Source organism: Crocodylus siamensis, chromosome 2 (genome assembly GCF_052110815.1).
Source record: "Crocodylus siamensis isolate JL-2025a chromosome 2, ASM5211081v1, whole genome shotgun sequence".
Taxonomy (NCBI): domain Eukaryota; kingdom Metazoa; phylum Chordata; order Crocodylia; family Crocodylidae; genus Crocodylus; species Crocodylus siamensis.
This window is the reverse complement of record NC_143396.1, coordinates 93919261-93938154: the sequence shown is the minus strand read 5'-3', so window position 1 is coordinate 93938154 and position 18894 is coordinate 93919261. Positions and strand designations below refer to the sequence as shown.

General features: G+C 42.7%; 1 protein-coding gene across 7 annotated transcripts in view; it reads right to left on the bottom strand.

The window, feature by feature from the left end:
* DCLK2 (doublecortin like kinase 2) overlaps window positions 1-18894 on the bottom strand; it is a 160410-nt gene that overhangs the window by 10149 nt on the left and 131367 nt on the right. For 2 of the 7 annotated variants that reach the window (XR_016440773.1, XR_016440774.1), the window contains 6 exons: window positions 18405-18538; window positions 17368-17445; window positions 15751-15847; window positions 7899-7979; window positions 6138-6254; window positions 4830-4906 (listed from right to left, as the gene is read on the bottom strand). Coding sequence is in view for 4 of the 7 variants with exons in the window: in XM_090036371.1 (XP_089892497.1) it covers window positions 5681-5698; window positions 6138-6254; window positions 7899-7979; window positions 15751-15847; window positions 17368-17445; window positions 18405-18538 (525 nt within the window). In the remaining 3 variants the exon portion in view is untranslated. Of the gene's footprint in view, window positions 1-4829; window positions 4907-4951; window positions 5699-6137; window positions 6255-7898; window positions 7980-15750; window positions 15848-17367; window positions 17446-18404; window positions 18539-18894 lie in introns of those variants that run through there. The other 5 variants (XM_090036368.1, XM_090036369.1, XM_090036371.1 and 2 more) reach the window with 4 other exon arrangements.

Here is an 18894-nt window from a genome sequence, read left to right as displayed (position 1 = left end):
TTTGGGATTCATTTGCCCAAACTTTATATTGGTGGGTGCTGCCTGTGTTCTAACATGGGACCAAACTCTTTGTTTAGCCTGTAATGGACCCCAGGCTGCAGAAATGTGTATCTGTAAAAAGCATGTATGAAGGCCTAGGGAATTTTTGTTTCTTCATTTCAACTAGAACACTTTTTCTCCTCTTACATTTATTAGGAGATAGGGTGCAACTACAAAGCTAAGTTTTACTGGAAATTTGTGCTAGGTTGCTGAATAATAGACTTGAATGTAGGTCATAAGCACTCACTATATAGAATCTGAAGAGTGGGATGGTTGGGAGGGGGAATTAAGGCCTCTGTAGGGGAATCCTGAGGTATCCTCCATCCCTTCTTTTTTTCTAAAGCAGATCTTGCTGAATGTTGCTGAAGCAGCAACTTTCTGACCCTGTGCAGGCTGCTGAAAAAGTAAATCAAACTGGAGTGCAATGTTTAGTTTACAGTAGGAGGTTCTGATATACCTGTAAGTCAACAGGAGGGCAAGCTAGTGTTTGTGTGTCCGAATACATTCTCAAATAGTTTCTCACGTGTGATCTGGACAGGCTCATGGCTAGACAGCTAGTGTACACTGTTTTTAAATAATACCCCCTGTGTTTAGGATGCTTGTCTCGGATGTGAAGGGCCCAGATTCAAACTCTTCCTCTGCCTGAATCAGAGACAGGATGTGAATCAAGATTTCCCACCTCTCAGGAGAGTGTCTGAACCATTGAGCTACACGTAGTCACCCTACCCTGTCTTGCTGAAGTTATTCTGTTCCCAGCAGTTAGTTGTTCCCTCTCTCATTCAACAAATATTTATTGGGCAGGGGTCCTCTTAGCAGATGGGCCAGTCTAATACTATTCCTTTTTCCAATGAATATTTAGATGTTTTATACAAAGTGGAACAATCACCAGGACAGACTGATGACGGGCCAACCATGAATGTCCTTTGGTCAAGGGGTTTAGGCACCTTCTTGGTAGAGAAGAGATCTTAGTTCAAGCCCCTGCTCAGGCAAGTGTCCTATGTACTGGGCCACACATCCTTATAAGATGGTAGGGGTCACAGGAGAATCGCTTCCTTGCTGGTTTTGTGAATTAGCAAACATTTCATTCAACCCAAAATACAATGAAAAATGCCCCAAAATAGGTTTGTTTCATTCAGTCTGAAACAAAGTTCTTAGGTTTGTAGCCAACCTGCACCACAGCTTTATTTTTCTTTTTGCTTCAGCTAAGAAATATTTGAAGAGCCTTACTGTTTAGCAGTACCTCATGACTTGGCCCTCCTATCTTTGTGAATCTCCGCTGCTCTTGTGGGAGTGTGCATATGTAGGGTGGTGAGTAAGCACCCTTGCTGGGACAAGGATAGAGTGGAAAAGTTGCCCTGCAACCGCCTCTTACACTCCATCCTTTCCTGCCACCTTCCCTCAGAAATGGAGAGAGGAAGCAAGTGTTTTCCTACAGTCAGCAACAGCACACCCTGGATCATCAGTATATGGGAGAAGGCAGGAATATACCTTCAGAGTACCCAAGACGGGATGGTGGTTCTGTTAACCTCTGCCCCCCATACAAGTTACCGGAGGGGTAGCATACCTACCCGTTCTGTCTCGCAAAAGAGGTCCCACAAGGAGGAGGTCTGCTGTCAGATTGCATAGAAGGCAGGGATTGGCAAGGGCTGAAGGTCACACGGGCTAGTGGGAACACTGAGAAATCTGGGTAAGTATCTCAACTTCTGGATGTTCAGATTTAGTAAGTAGTAAGGTAGAAGAGGAACCAATCCCCATCCTGAACAGTTTACCTTCTAATTCAGTTGCAAATATACATAAGCAGCACCATGCTGGGTCAGAACTCAGTCAATACACATTTTCCTTCCTTACCATATCTGTTAGGAATGGGGAAATTAAAATAAAATTAAAACTTAGTTTTAATAGGATGTGCTTCACTGACTGAAGGAATGGTTCATCTAGCTCAGTGTCCTGTCTCTGACAGTGACAGCTTTACAGGAAGAGCATTAAACTAGGTGTATCTAGAGCAGTGATTCTCAACTAGGGTGAAAGCCTTTCAAGGGTGCTACAGGGGGCGTTATAGTGTTAGCAGATGTGCTCCAGGAGGTGGGCCCTTTAATTAGCGAGCACTTTTAATTAAAGTGCCCAAGCACCACATGCATCAGTGTCCCCCCCATGCTGAAAATGGTGGCGGAGCACTTTGAACTAAAGCTTGTCGAACAAGCTTTAGTTCAAAGTACCCCAACACCATTTTTCAGTGCAGGGATGCTAATACATGTGATGCAAGAGTCTGTTGGAGCACGCTTATTTTCTTATAATCTGGAGCACAGATTAATCGAGTCTGCTCCAACACAGTGGATTTCCAGTGCATCAGAGCCAGCTCCCTGCACGTGCATAGGATGCCCAGAGATTTCAAATAGGAATCTACAGCGTTAAAAATATTCTGATCTGCTGTGGTCTTTCTGAGTTCTTTGCAACAGAAGCATTGCTCTATTATATTTTTGTAGTCAAAAAACAAATGAAAATGAAGAAATGGCATTTTCTGAGAAGGGGTGCCTTGAGCCCCAAAAGACTGAGATCTATCCCCTGCTCATTACCCTTCCTGGCATTCACCACCATTGGTTTAGAGATACCAGAGGATACATCTCAGACTGTTCTGTTTAACAGATATCAATAAGATCTATTATCAATGAATTTGTGTAGTCCCATTTGGAAGCTGGCTATACTGTTTGCCTCTACAGTCTCCTGTGGCCATGAGTTCCAGAAGTTAATCACATGCTGCATAAAGAAGGATAGAGTGAAGCCAACTTCCCAAGATTATAAGTTAGTAGGCCAGACAAAATGTATGTTTTATCATTGCAAAAATTACATATGTATGCAGTGAAGCTCTCTTTTTCTTTCACTTGTTAGAGCAGGGTTCTCTGCATTTTTAAAAACATGTAGTCTCAACAGCAGGGCAGGTTATTTATCAGATCCATTGTGACCCCCCAACATCAGTGTATGTACAGAGTACACATGCGGTTATTCCCTAAGAAGAGAAAGTATGTGCAGCTTAATGAAGTTTGGCTACCCATTTATACTGCTTAGGCTCCAGGTCAGGACGTTTAACTCCATTACTTCGGAAGGAGATGATTAACTCTGTGACTAGATGCGCATAGTGTATTAGCTACTAGCATGAGTGGTGCACCCTGGAATCTAGGTGGGGTCAGGCTGGGTCTCTCTGGAGAGAGAAATTGCATATTTCCTGCTATTTCACCGCTGGTCATCTTTTTAAAGTTTTACTGTATGCATCTCAAACTCTCACACTTCATGCAAAGCTACATTTAGTAGTCTCAGGGTGCTGTCTGGTTAATGACCCTTGTTTCACAAGAGATGTCAACCAGGGGTCAGACCATCTGCTGTTTCAGCTTTGGGAGAGAAAATAAGGAAACAGGAAAGGGGATAAGCTGAAGAATCCAGCAGAACTTTTCCTCTCAGCTTTCTGTACCTCTTAGCACATTTTTTATAGACACCTCAGTACTGTTTCCATGAGAGCAACTCTTTCCTCTAACTTTCCCTTCTCACAAAATGCCATGTTTGGTAAAGAAAAAGAAAACAATGACGCCAAACGTGTTCCGAAAACAAACTGGCAGCCACTGTGGATTAAAAAAAAAAAGTGCAAATGTTTACTGGTATGGTATAACCACTAAAAGATATTAATTCCCTAGTTCTGTGCAGCTGTCAAACTGCCCACTTCAGACTGGCTGAGTTATTTCTCCTTTTTCTCTTTTTGTAAAACTCAGAACACATACTGTGTGCAGCAGAACAAAGCGTTGCAGTTAGTACATACCATTGCCTTGGACCTACTCAGAGGAAAGCAATGCAGGCACGGGGAGAGGAGGAAAAAGGAAGAAAGCAAGGGATAGAAACTACACTTACTTTAAGCAGAACTAACACAATTGCAACAAATTTAGACTTATACAACATTCTGAAACTTTCTTGGAAAAAAAAAAAATCAGTAAAAATGATTTTATAGCAACACATTTTTCTTAGTAGCAGCAAAGACGCTTCCTTTGTGAAGACAGAACCAGGCTTTGTGAACTTCTACTTCTCCACCACGTGATGGCAGTGCCTGCTATGGCTGAGATGCTGCCCTATGGCTTTCCAAGGACAACGCTCCTCACAGTGTGCGCACATTAAGTGACTATCTCATGCTTGAAGGTGGTTCCGTTGAATATTTTTCCCATGAATAGAAGTGTCTAAGTGCAAGTGAATGGGTTTGTGATGCACTGCAGATACAGAAAGGAAACTCCAAAACGGTGCTTGCAAGAATCAGGTTTATCATAAAGAAACAGTTGCTTATATTACAATTAAGGAGCCTGACAGTATGAGGGCAACTACGTTTGCACCGCAAGTAAGGCAGATACGTAGCTTGGGGGCTAAACTCTTATTACCTTTTCCTTTTCATAAGTCACAGACATTTTTTCCTATTCTCCCCTTCAATTTTCTCTGCACATCCAGGGACAGCAGTAAGTGTGAGCTGCAGTTGGAACTCAACAGATAACATTTTCCTTCCCAACCATATCTGTTAGGAGGGAGATGAGGCAGGAGAATGGGGAAATTAAACTAAAATTAAACCCTATTTTTAATGGGATGTGCTTCATTGGCTGAAGGAATGTCAGTTAGGGAACAGAATCAGAAAAAAACCCCACACCAAGAGGAAGCCAGAAGCTGTATTGTGTCAGAGATTTGAGACAAGCTTAAGTGGCATGCAAATTGGATAGGGGCTGAAAGTTAGAATTAAAATTGCTGTTATTAAATACAGAATTCTATACCAGGTTTCAGCTTCAGGCTTATCCATAGTCTCAACAGTATAAAGAAGCTCTGAAGTCCCTCAAACTGTCAAGTCAAACTGTCAAATGAAATGCAGACAACAGCATCAACCTGAAATCAATTTCTTGGCTTTGCTCTTGTGAGCATTTTGAGGTTACTACAAACTCTACTTTTAAACCTGCAGCTATTTATTTAATCCACATACATGTCCTTTCTGCATATATATTACATATATACACACACAAACAGCATAAGTGGTCAGATTTATAAGTTGGGATGTGCCATTAATAATAATATTATGATTACTATTGCGATCATATAACTGATGCAGTGCAAACAATAGTCACCCCTGCTAACAAAGTCAATACTGTGTTGCCAGAGTGTAGTGTTCTTAAAAATATTTGAAGACACTTTTTTTTTTTTTTTTTGCATGTAATTCATATCTGGGCTGGAAAGAAGATGCATCATCTTTAGGAGTGAGGAAAAACTCAGCAGAGTTAGCTGGTCAGTCAGAAGTATAACGGTACACTCTGCTCTGGGTGTTTGTCTGCTAAGAAATGCTCAGCCCATCAACACGGTTCTACAAGATGTCTGATGGAAGTGTTTTTCCACAGCTTTTTAAAATTCATCTCAGCTGAACTATGTGGAGGGATGGTAATACATTCAGATTTCCCACAAAGTAACATTAGTATTTAGTCTGGGCTCTGATAACTTCACATTAGTCACATTAGTATCCAGTCTGATCTCTGACAAGTTTCATTAGCAAAAGTCAGGCTGTGGCAAAAGTAATTGTGAAAAACATCTGAAAAGATCTTAACAAAAAATACAACCATTTCTGGGAAAGGAGTAGGTTCTAGACAGCATCACTTTGCTGTAGAAAAAATAGTCAATTAGAAAAATGAGACAATAGAGGCAAGATTTTTGTAATTAAAATTATAATGGAAAGAATTTTAAAAAGTTCCCCCCTGGCCCCCAAACTAGCAAGTGAGCTTTGTTCTGTATTTCTGCATGTAACTATTCTCTGTGCATATACCTCCACTTAAAAGATATCTTTCAGTGATTCAGTTAATTTACCTTAGCACAGACCCAGTTCAGCTACTCCTGAATACTGATTTACTAAGGCTGAAACGGGACTTAGTATATGTTTATATTATTGATAAATAGGGACTCAGAGTAGACACAATGCTATGCTGGTCTTATTTCTGCCTGTGTTTGCACCACACTCACCCATAGGTAATTATTTTCAACATGTTAGAAAATATATATATACAAACATAGTATCTACAAGTGAAAATGCTGAATTAACTTACCATGATGACAGAAACCCCAGCAGTTGTATTGTTTTGTTTGGGCAGAGTGTTGTTAAAGTGCTGCTTCAGTTTACCTGTTACTTCAGCCTGCATATTATTCTCCTGGGAGGCATCATCCTGTGTAAAAGGGAGATATACAAGTTACTCTTTAGGTAGGAATAATCAGAAATGGAAACAAAGTTCATGGAGTTGGGGAGAGGATTTTCCATCCTCTTGGGACAACTGACCATGTTAACAAGGAGGAATAATTTGTACCCAAGCCCTTGTCAAGTTACCTTATTAACAACTTAAAAACCATCTGAGAAATAGTTTACATTAGTGAGAAAATCAGCTGCACAGGGATGGGCGCAGCTGCTGCAGCTTTAAATTTGCCACTTTGTTTCTTAACAAGGGATTTGTCCCTATACACTCCAAAATATTACAGCATTGTAGCTAACTTGGTGGGTTAATGGATGCATTTAGTTATGTATGCTTTCTAAACATGCCTTGTTGTCAATGAAAAGTAATGGGCCATTAAACTGCTGATGACCCTAAAATGTTTAAATAATCCCTAATGAAGATCCTTATTCCATCATATTATTGTTTATATCCATGCAGTACTTGGTAGGAGGCCAGTAATCAGAGTTTAAATAGGAGCAGTTATGCAGCAGCAACACAGGCTTTATTTTATTTCCTTCCTATCATAGTTTCAGGAAAGTATATCTTTGTTCAAATGCTCTTCCTTCAAGGTGCAAGCTGCACTGATTTTGCTCAGCAAGAGAGGGAGACAAAGCTCACAGAGAAGCACAATTTGTCCCTCAAACCGTGAAATGAATGTAAAAAAAATACTTGAGTTTATTAGTGTGGTATTTAAGCTTAACACTGCTTAGTGCTTATTTACTAATTAACAATCAGTTTACTAAATTATTTTCTATGTCAGCTTCTCCTACTGCTAGTATCAGAGATGCACCAGATGGCAGTCATTGACTTCTATATGTGGCTCAAACACTATTTTCAGTTTTCTACTTTGTCTCTCATTCCAAGCAGGAGGTTCTATTATTGAAAATGGGGACCCCAAATTGTGCCTGGCCATGAAAGCATACCCCTGCAAGTGTGTATTCTATAGAAATGCACAGGATGGGGTTGCCATTTGAATCTTCTGTGAGCACTACTTTATGGGCCCGATTTGAAAAAGCAGAAATCTGAGTTATCCAAAAGGCCCCACTGCCAAAAGCAATCTTTTTCTGAGATGGAGAGCACCTTTTGGTGAGAAACAGATGGTAAAAGATGAGATTAGAGCAGCTACCTATGCCTTCCAGGATCTGTTCCCTTAGTCATGGAGCACTCTGCTCAGTCAGAGCACACAGTATTTGTGTGGTCTCTCTTCCAACAACAGTAGGGTATGAAAATAGCTCAGCATTAGCAGCCATCATGTTGCCAAAGTCTATTTGCACAAGCTTAATGTCCAAATCATTATCTCTTATTTTATCCAAATCGTGGATTTTTGCTATGAATTCTCTTCCCATGCCTCCAACTGCACCCTAGTTCTTAGAAATTCAGTTTCACTTGATTCAAACAATGCTTACAATGATCCCAGTGCATCAGAAGGTTAGGATTCAGATCATACCTAGCCTATGCTTAGTAGGAATAAGGGAGATACAAGTAGCTTGAAAAATGGGCAAAAGCAGAATTGTGTCACTACCACTGGCAATAATGCTGTTCCAGTTAAGTCTTTAGGATTCCTATTTATTTGGAGGCAAGTAGAACACAGAGTTTACTCACAGACACCCAGGGATGGCTTAGGATCTGTGCTGCTGTATAGCGAGCTTCTACATTTACATGTAGCATCAGACTAATTAACTCCTGGAAAACAAAGATATGAGAAAGAACATCAGCATTAAACTGTGAGTCATCCAGCATTTGCATGGAGCTCTTCTAACATTTACACTGGAGTTTCTTTAATATCTCAGGGAAATCCTGGCCCTACTTGACTTCAGTAGTGCCAGAGGATTTCATCCTCTGGGTTTACAGTCTGATGGGAACTGTAGGTAATATAACTAACAAGTATCATTATTGCAATCATGCTCACTTGCTCTTCTGAAAATAGCTAAACAAGAAACACTCTAAACAGCAACTATAATACACTAATTTTTTTCTGAATGTTGATGCAGGCAGCAAGAATAGAAAACTTGGGATGGTGCTCCATTTTCACAGCACCCTCTCTGCACATACTCAAAAAATGTGCATTTTTTTTCTTATTGGATGAGTAATGTGAGTAATTTACAGACGGAGATGAGGCTGACAGGGCTGTGAGGTAACCTTCTCTGACAGAGGCAGAAACAAAATGCACATGAAGAGCACCAGCTTTTATACCAAATGGCAAGTGCTTTTTTGAGCCTGCAGGGATTGTTAAAGCTGTCTAGAGGGTCTATAAACCAGCATGAGATATGCTTTTCATTTTTTGATAAGCAATATCACTGGAATCATTTGGTAAAGGAAAAAAAAATCAATCTGAAGATGCTATTCATTTACTCAGTAACTTCTTGAGAATGAAAGCTCCTCATCAGCACAAGACTGCTCTAAAGTGGCTGACTATAACCATGCCTGAAGAAGGGTGCTTGTGCCCAAAAGCTTACAAATAAAGAATTTTTTTTGCAAAAATCTAGTTGGTCTAATAAAAGATATCACCTTTGCCACGAGTTGATTCCTTTTGAGTCTAATCATTATACAGCAGGGGCTGTGTTAATGGCATATAACATGGGCTAGATTCTCAGCCCCACACAGGGCCTCTTACATTGCTCTTGAGGCACAAAGGGCTTTCAGCCACCCTTTGCCATTAACTATGGATCCCTCTGCCCTTCCCCTACATCATGAAGGAGGTCTTCAGTTAGCTGTGTCCCCTACACTGGCTCTGAGCTAAAGAAAAAAAAAAGGATGTGCCTTTAAAAGCTCAGCATGTGATTAAGTTACTCCCAATGACTTCAAATAAACTCAAGTGCTACTCTGAAGCAGGATCTTCAGAGTATGTAAAAGCTATAAAACAGATCTTCCTGGGTTTGCATATTTCTGTGGCTCTCCCAATAGTAGTATGACAGTCTGGGGTACTGGAAAAAGGCAAGTCTTAAGAGGTTAGTCAAGCAAAGCATGCAGTGAAATTATAAGTACTGTGGACAAAATTTTGTTTATTTCCCTTTGTGCATCTAAATGACAGTTTTCCGGCTGTGTACCTGGCCTTTTTTGGCTCTGTTACTACACTGGGGATGCATAAGAATGTGTACGTAGAGTGAGCATATACTCTCTAGGCTACACACTGGCCAGGAATATATGTGCATTAGTTGAAGGGGAAACGCTCTCAATATTTTATTCCAAGGGTTGAGTGGTTAGTTAGGGCTTCTACCCAGGAAGCAAATGTTCTGGGCCCCTTTGAAGAGAGAGGGATTGAAGCAGCAATTCTGCTCCCAAGTTAAACATTATTCATCTTTCTTCCCTAGCCACATTACCTGCTGAATTGAATAGTCACTGACTAAAATTGATGAAGAATAGTGAAAGGGGAAATTAAATGTTGGCACCACTCGTTGCCAGAGCCCATTTCCTCAACAGGAGCTATTTGACAGATCCATACACTCCCTAGCTTGCTCTCTTCCTCTGGGACTCATGTCTCCTTCTCCTGGCTGCCCAGCTGGCCAACTTCAAAAAGGTCAGCTGTGATATGGTGCTTCAAGTCCTGTGCTGGAAAAAATCTACTTTGGGCAAAGCTAGTGTTTCCTGGACAATTGCTCTAATGGCAACATTTTCATGAATTGGGCTGCCTGGCTAGTATATACTCTACTCTATGAGCACTTGGTGGACATAAGTGTCCACAGTGCAGGGGAAACAGAAGCAATGTTTGCATTTAAATACCAAAAAATGCCACTCACGCCCTTAATAAGCTGCCATTCAGGCTCACAAAAGGAAAGAGAATTCTGCCCTATGTGTAGCTTTTCATCTCAAATGCTCATTGCTTCTTCAATCATGTTCCAGAGCAGATTGCAATTGACAAGGATTGTTTCAAAGCAGTTTCCAGTCACTTAAGAGAAACCCCCCCCATAAAACTCCTCCAATATCAAATACTTTCATTAAAAGTAAACACCTCTGTTTTTCTAAAGTGCCTATAGCCCAAGGGTCATCTTTCTTTCAGGGAGATCTGTTCTGATAGAAAGAAACAATATGGCCAGGTACAGACATTACTTTTACCAGTATAAGTGATCAGAAACAGGTCTATACCCATAACAGAACACATGTTCAGCACACGTAGACTGGTTAGAAATGGTGGATCTGGGTCTATGATTTGCACCTCCGCCACCAAAGGGTGAATGTATATTCTGTTAGCCACCAATCTAAGCTATGTCACTTACAGAAAACTGCATAACTTAGATCGATTCCACTTTGGGCTTTTTGAGTGTCTGTACCTAGCCTATATGCGCAGTAGAGAGGTTGTTGCTCATCATTTACTTCTGGAAAATAACCCCCTCAGCAATATCATTCAGTAAAAAGATGAACCAGAGATACAGGCCCAGATTTTTTCAGAGTAGCTGAGCTGTACTTGGTTCAAAAACTATTTTTGTGCCACCCCAACCCTGAAGCTGTTAAACACTAACTTGACAGCTGCTCTGTTTCATATCAGATGAGCCATGAGCTCATTCTGGCAGTGGGAGACAGGCCTGGCCACCACCATGCCCCAGTCTTTAAGCTGCAGCAGAGGAGCAATGTAGTGAAAGCTGTGTGAGGGTTCTCCTAGGACAGTGGGGGCCAGCCTTTTTGATAGGTGCCACAAATTAGCCTCAGACTCTACCTGAGTGCCACTCCAAACCTCTAGCCCTGTTGATCTTCCTGCTCGGTGTGCTGCTGTGCTACTTGACCCCTCCCCAATATGCTGCCTACTACACATAGTAGTCACATGCCACCTTCCCACATAACCTACAGTTGGCCACCCCAGTCCTCAGATACAAGAGTTTATCAGCAAATGGCTGCAGGGCTGCTACATGCTCCTAGGCCTATTATAAAGGGAAATTAAAATGATGTTCTTCTTACATAACCTTTTAAAAAAGGACATGGAAAAGTCAGAGAGGGTTTAGAGGACGGTGACAAAAATGATATAAAGGACTTGGAAGACATATGAGGATATGTTAAAGGAAATAGGCATCATCAGCTTATAGAAAGAGCACTTAAGGGCGGGGAAATGATAGAACTCTTCAAATATCTGATGGGCTGCCATAAAGATGGGGGAGAATGCCTTTTCTCTCTAGCTGCAAAGAGCAGGATGTGGACCAATGACTTGATGATGCAACAAATAAGTTTAAATTGATTATCAAGAAAAGCTTCTTCACTGTTAGAACAGTGAGGCAGTGGAACAGGTTAGCAAGGTTGTGGACTCTCTGTCATTGGAGATGTTCAAGAAGAGGTCGGGCAAACACTGGTCAGGAATGATCTAAGAGTAGCTATGCTATGTTAATTAAGGCCATGCCTCTGGGCCTTGCTGGCTGTTGCATAGGGCCAAGTGGGAATATTTTCCCCCTCCTATTGCTAAACAGTAAGGGTTTTCACAGATTTCATAGACATTAGGGCTGGAAGGGACCTCGGAAGATCATTGAGTCCAGCCCCCCACCCAAAGGGCAGGAAGTCAGCTGGGGTCACAGGATCCCAGCAAGATTAGATTCCAATTTGCTCTTGAAGGTGTTCAATGTAGGTGCTTGAACCACCTCCAATGGCAGGCTGTTCCAGATCTTGGGGGCTCAGACAGTAAAGAAATTCTTCCTTATGTCCAGCCTGAAATGGTTTTGTAGTAGTTCATGGCTGTTCAACCTCGTCATCCCTTGGGGCGCTCTGGTGACAAATGTTCCCCCAGATCCTGATGAGCACTCCTGATAAACTTGTAGGTGGCCATCAGATCACCCCCGAGCCTGCACTTTTCCAGGCTAAATAGCCCCATTGCTCTCAGCCTGTCATAATAAGGTCTGCTTTCCTGACCTCTGATCATGAGTGTGGCTCTTCTCTGGACTCTCTCAAGCTTCTCCTTCATCCTTTTTGAATTGTGGAGCCCAAAACTGGATGCAATACTCCAGCTGCAGCCTCACCAAGGCCAACTACAAGGGGAGAAGCACATCCTGGGATTTGCTTGAGAAGCATCTATGGATGCAAGCCAGCATTTTGGTCGCTTTACTAGCCGCAGCATCACACTGCAGGCTCATGTTCATCTTGTGGTCAATGATGACCCCCAAGTCTCTTTCTTCCATAGTGCTAGCCAGCGTAGCATTGCCGAGCCTATAAGGATCCTGCAGGTTTTTTTTTCCCAAGGTGGAGAACCTTGCATTTTTCAGTGTTAAACACCATCAGGTTCTCATCCGCCCATTTGCTTAGCCTGTCCAGGTCAGCCTGGATCACCCGCCTATCTTCTGGCATGGATGCTTTGCCCCAAAGTATGGGGTCATTGGCGAACTTGGCCAGTCCGCTCCTGACTCCAATGTCCACATCATTAATGAAGATGTTGAACAATATGGGTCCGAGGACAGAGCCTTGGTGGACCCCACTGGTCACACGACACCATGGTGAGTGTCCTCTGGGTCCGACCACGGAGCCAATTTCCCAGCCAGCGGATCATGGTGGACCCTAGTCCACAGTTGGCTAGTTTCGCCAAGAGGTGATCATGGGATACCAGATCGAAGGCTTTTCTGAAGTCAAGATATATGACATCAATCTCTTCTCCCTTGTCCAGGTGATAGGTCACCTGGTCGTAGAAGGAAATGAGATTGGTCAAACAAGACCTACCCGCAACAAACCTGTGCTGGCTATCCCATAGGATGTTGGCATCGGCCAGTCCATTAAGGATGGCCTCTTTAATAAACTTTTCTAAGATCTTCCCCGGGATAGATGGCTGATGGGCCTATAGTTAGCTGGATCCACTCTCCTCCCTTTCTTGAAGATCGGCACCACATTGGCCTTCTTCCAGTCTTCGGGCACTACACCAGAGCGCCAGGAGTTTTCAAAGATCCGTGCCAGGGGCTGGGCTATGACACTCGCCAGCTCATTGAGTACCCTGGGGTGTAGATTGTCAGGGCCATATGACTTGAAGGTATCCAGCTTCTCAAGATGTTCCTTCATGAGGTCAGCATTAATGGAGGACAGGGGATCTTCCTCACCTGGACCTCCCTGTCTCGTAGCGGCCATGGGCGTCCCATGGGACTGATGAAAGACTGACGCAAAGTATCCATTTAATAGGTTGGCTTTTTCCTGGGTGTCAGTTGTCAGTTGCCCCATCTGGTTCAGCAGGGGTCCAATGTTGCCCTTGCTATTGCTTCGGCTCCCCACATATCTGAAAAAGGACTTTTTATTGTCCTTGATGCTCAAAGCTAGTTGGAGTTCAGTTGCAGCCTTGGCTTTCCTGGTTTGCTCCCTGCAGGACTGGACCAGTGCAGAATAATCCTCCTTGGAGGTGAATCCTGTCTTCCATCCTTTGTAGGCCTTTGTTTTTCACCTCAGGAGGTCAGTTAGGTCCCTGGAGAGCTGGGGGGGGCGTGCTGTGCCCTCTTGCTGCCTTTCCTCCAGGATGAAATAGACTTAGCTTGTGCATTGAGGATCGCTCTCTTGAGGAGCAACCACTCTTCTTGAACTCCCCTCTCCCTGGGGTCATGGTCCCTTAGGGCCTGACTGACAAGCCTCCTGAGCGTGTCAAAGTCCGCTTTCCTGAAGTCAAGGACTTCCGTGTTGCTGACTGACTCGCCAGCTTTATGGCAGATGGTGAAGGTGATCAGCTTATGGTCACTGTCACCCAGCTTCCCATCGATCACTAGGTCGCCGATTAGGACATCCCCAGTAGCCAGTACCAGGTCGAGTAGCGCTTTGCCTCTTGTTGGCCCATAGACTTCTTGAGTCAAGTAGAGGTCGTCCACACACAAGAGGAAGCTTTGCGACCGCTTGGATTTTGCTGAGTGATCCTCCCATGAGATGTCTGGGTAATTTAAATCACCCATGACCACCATGGTAGCCTGGAGCATGTGGCCTCGGCCAGTTCCTGGATGAACTCCTGGTCAAGCTCAGGACTTTGGGTGGGAGGTCTGTAGTAGAACCCTGGGCGCCGTCTGGGTGGCCATCTCTGAGGTGCTGGGGGGTGGGCAGGGGGGCTGCAGAGCCTGAGGGGACCCTTGGGGTGTGACGCATGCCCATCTGTGTCATGCCTCTGGTAGGCTGGCTACAGCTAGGACTGTCTACCCTGGGGGGTTTGCAGGCAGGGTCGCGGGCTCTCCCGCGCACCCTCCTGCACGAACTCCACGCTAACTCACGCGCCGGCAGACAAGCACGCCTGTTTGCACAGCCTGTTCGCATGGCTCCCTGGGGGGCTGGGCAAAGTAGGGGCCTGGGCAGGGCTTGACCCGGCCCAGCTCCACTCAAACGCCGCCTCCCACTCAGTGAGGGGTTAACCCCCTCCCACCACGGGCCCCGCTCGCCTCTGGCTGTGCTGGGGGTTGGCCGGGGACTCCGCAGCTGCTGGGGGGTCTCTGGGGGGCTTCGGGGGAACGGGGGTGCTTCGGGCTTTCACCTGTGCGTCTCTCGCCACTCCGGAGCCTAACTGCTGTTTTTGTATTCCTCAGAAGCGTTCATATTTTGGGTTAGGAAGGAATTTTACTGCATAGTCAGACTGATACAGTCTGTGGGGGTTGTTGCCTTCCTCGGTAGTGTGGGGCATGTCTCTCTCAGGTTTCCTGAGCATATTTTAACAAGCCTTGCAGCAGCCGGATAGCAGCCCTCTGTTTTACCTGTAGCAGCTTAGGGTGTTATGCTTTGTGGTTATGGGGCAGGGTTACCTGTGTGGTTTTAATAATAGGTTAGATAAGGATTTGCTTGGAATGGATCCTGCCTCAGGCAGGGGGCTGGACTAGATGATCTCTACAGGTCCCTTCCAGCCCTACTTCTCTATTATTCTACACCATCATCAATGTTATGCAACAGCCTTTGGGAGACAGAATACAGTCTATTTCTTTGGATAAATATGCGGGTTTTTTTAGTCTACAGTGCACCCAAATTCCTCTCATATATGGAATAATTCCTATTAAAAATCCAGGGCACATGGATGGGACTCCTTTAAGACCCAGGGTTAAAATTTTAAACATTGATTTCACAGATTCAGTCATTTAAAGTATCTTAAGTACTAGGAAGTGCCTAAAGCTCACTGAAGTGCTAATAGCTAAGGCTTCTGTGGCCCAAGGGTGAAAACAGACCTAGTGATTTCAACTGATGTCAGTCCATATAACAACTACTCTTCTCTCAAAAGAGTATAGAAAAGGAAAATTCAGAACAACAATTATATTGCAACTCAGCCACTGAACCTAGTACAATAGTCGTCATTAAGAAAACCATAAAGCATCATGCAAATCAACATTGTTACCCCTGTTCATCCAGAAAATAAACAGGAAACTAGGGTTGAGAGACCTGCATTTTCATCAGGTACCACTGCCATATTCTGGAGCCTGCCATGGCTTGGAATAGTTGGTAATAATGAGATAGGAGAGATTCTGTGCCACCAGGAGGTACAGTGCTTCCAATGCCTTGTCAGAAACACTTCCAGAGCCTGGAGACTTCTTCTGCTAACATATCTCTGTACCTTAGCTGAGTCAGTGATGTTATCCCAGTATGGGGAGGGAAACTCTAGCTTTCCAACTAGGATCTGATCGAAGAGATCTTCCTGAAGATTGTTCTCACTGTGGATCAGCAGCAATAGGAGAGAACACAAGAGAGGTGTAAGTTTTGCCACACAAGCAATAAGTTAAGTTTCTGAGGTGAAGAGAAGCAATGTTATCTTATTCAGTACTCTAGCAATGTTACCTTATTTACCCCAATTTGCAGGTTTGGTGGGGCTTCATGCTAACTGTACTACTGGGGAGCTAACACAGCAGTGAAAGGCCTGAGTCTACTTCCCATTCAAGTAGGGACTGCATAGGTAACAAGAAAAATCTGTGCATTAACAGCATTACAATCTCCTGTTCCTGGCATAAGGGAAGAAAGGAGACTTGGAAGTTTGTCTCTTTTCCCCTCAATGACTGTTGGGGTCAGCAAGTGATGTAGATAGGAGGAGAAGCAGGAATATGATCCCTTCTGTAAGACAACCCTACAAGGACATTGCTGAAATCTGGAGAAAGGATATAGAAAAATATGGGATTAATGCAATCCCACACTGCATGACATGTTTTTTTTAAAACAACTTCTGGCTTGTGATCTCAATGTATAGCAATATTAGAATTCACTACTCTTGGAATGCACAAACTTTATTTTGGGGTTGATCTCAAATAGTTTTACTGAGGAACGGTGGCTAAGACCTAGTTAAGGTAGTCAAGCAATATTAAAAAGCATAAATATTCTATCCTGCTTGGTGGAATGATTGCAATAGATACGAAAAACACAAACTGGATGGCAACTTCCCACAGTTATTTAAGGACAGAGAGAATGATCCATTTTAGTAAAAACTAATCTATGCACCAATTTGTATATAGCTACAACTCCTTTGTATAAACACAGGCATTGGATATGACATATACTAAATATAAAGTTGAAACTTTGTGATTAAAATGTGATGTCCAATTACATCTTTTCAAAAATTCCAGGTACATTCCTTAATATTTTAATCCTTATGTACACATAAATACTAATGAAAAAAGAAACATTATTATAAAAACATATAAATACTGTTACATGCAAATTAACTGCACAGCTTCTTGATTACAAAACCTTTGACAGAATTGGCACCAAGTTTATGAACAGTTGACATCTCATTTTATAGAGGTAAAACATTTACACAGATTCTTTTGATCTTTGGGAAGCAGTCACTGGTTGGTTATTCCAGTTACCAAGAAGCTGTACTTTTTGTTGTATACACTAGAGGGCAAAAATACATATACTCTGTAAAAAGGTAGGATGAGAAGGCTATCCTCATCACACATTATGGCATCAAGGCACACCTGCTACTTAACCAATTGCCCCCCTTATTACAGAAAGTATTTCACTCATCCCTTGAGCACAAAAATATTGAACACTGCTATCTGGGGAAAGGGCATGGAGTGGTTCTAGCTGAATTAGGGACAGCTGAAATAGGTTAGAAAAGGAACAAGGGAGGTTGGCGGAAACATTTGGAACAGATGGTCACTTTCTTGAGGAGGACAGGTTACATTTTCTTTCTGTTTGAACACTTTCTGTTTGCATTGTTCTAAAATAAAAGGGAACTTACCTGCGAAAAGGTGGAAATCCACACAGCAGTATATATGTGATCACACCTGCAGCCCAAATATCTACCTTTAAGCCATATCTGCAAAAACATGGGAATGTATTACATGCATGGGCTTCCAAATATGTCATTCAAGTTCAACACTGTGTGATTCAATTAATACACCCTGAAAAATTGCACAGGTAACTCTCAGAACGTTCAGTCTTTCATACCGGTGGATTTTAGGTGGTATTATGTAATGATACAGAGTCATTTTTAAAGGGACATCTGATCATTATTTTTCTAGGGACTCTTCAGAGAGGCCAGAGGATCTCATATTTTTCATATTTTTTAGTTTGCAATTCTCAAGGCTCCATATAAAAGGCTACCCACCTTCTACAAGCATTCAGATTCATCTCCACATCAGACCACATTAAACCAAGACCACTGCTGAAAGCAAGGGAAGGAAAGGCTTCCCACAGAGGGCACCCTTTCTGCAACATTCCCAGATACTGCCAGAGTAGGCAACAAGACCCCAGTCTCCTTCATGAGCAAATAACACTAGGATGAAGAACTGAGACTTTCTTTTTAAACATGCAGGTTAGAACAACTGTAGGGCAAAGGTTGCCTTTTTTTTTTCTTTTTTCAAACAGTAAATCCAAATCTACAAGCTCTGAATCAGGTCCCTTTGCTGTCAATGTCTATTAGCTCTTGACCATGTGACAGTGAACTTCACCACTGTTAATAGAGGGAATATCCTGGCTGTGGCGAATCTAAATTAAGGCTTGCTACTGCCCCCTTAAGGTTCAAGGGAACTATGATTTAATTTGAAGATTTTTTGAGAGAGACTGCCTTCTGCCCAATTAAAGAAGTGATCCAGCTACAGCTAAGTTACACACAAACCAATAATTTTTTGTTTTGTATATAAAAGACACATGTATTTTTGTCAAAGGATTTGGTGTACTGTACTGATTGGACCCAACTCACCATCCACATACTCTAGTATACTGTAGATCTATTCTGCACATCACAACATAAAAGTTTTAATTATGTATCCTCACCCTGTCTCTGCAATAATTTCTGGAGCCACATACGTTGGTGTACCACAGACTGTATACAAAGGTCCTTCAACCACAGTGGCCAGCCCAAAGTCTCCTAGTTTCAAGGACTTTGTTCCATCAGGATATTCACAAACCTAGAGTTAGCAGAAACATATAAAGGATTAGAGAATTTTTTTCATGTATAATAAAGGGTAAAAACACAAAGTCTATCCATCTTATCAAGTGGGGTGAAGAGAGATCCTCCACTGCTATCCACTGCATTGGATTTTTCTCTTTAGTTCTTGCATACTTTTACCTCTACTGCTTTGATTTAACTTTCAGCCTCAAGACATTCTGATAGGATAAGGCTCAATTCGAGAAAACAGAAAAATCCAGCACAATTTTTAAATTATAATTTGCTCTGTTTTGCCTTCAACAACTCCAGAGGAACCTAGAACCAGTTTCGTTTTGCTCTTACTTCTAACTACTTCATGGTCATGAAACTGATGTA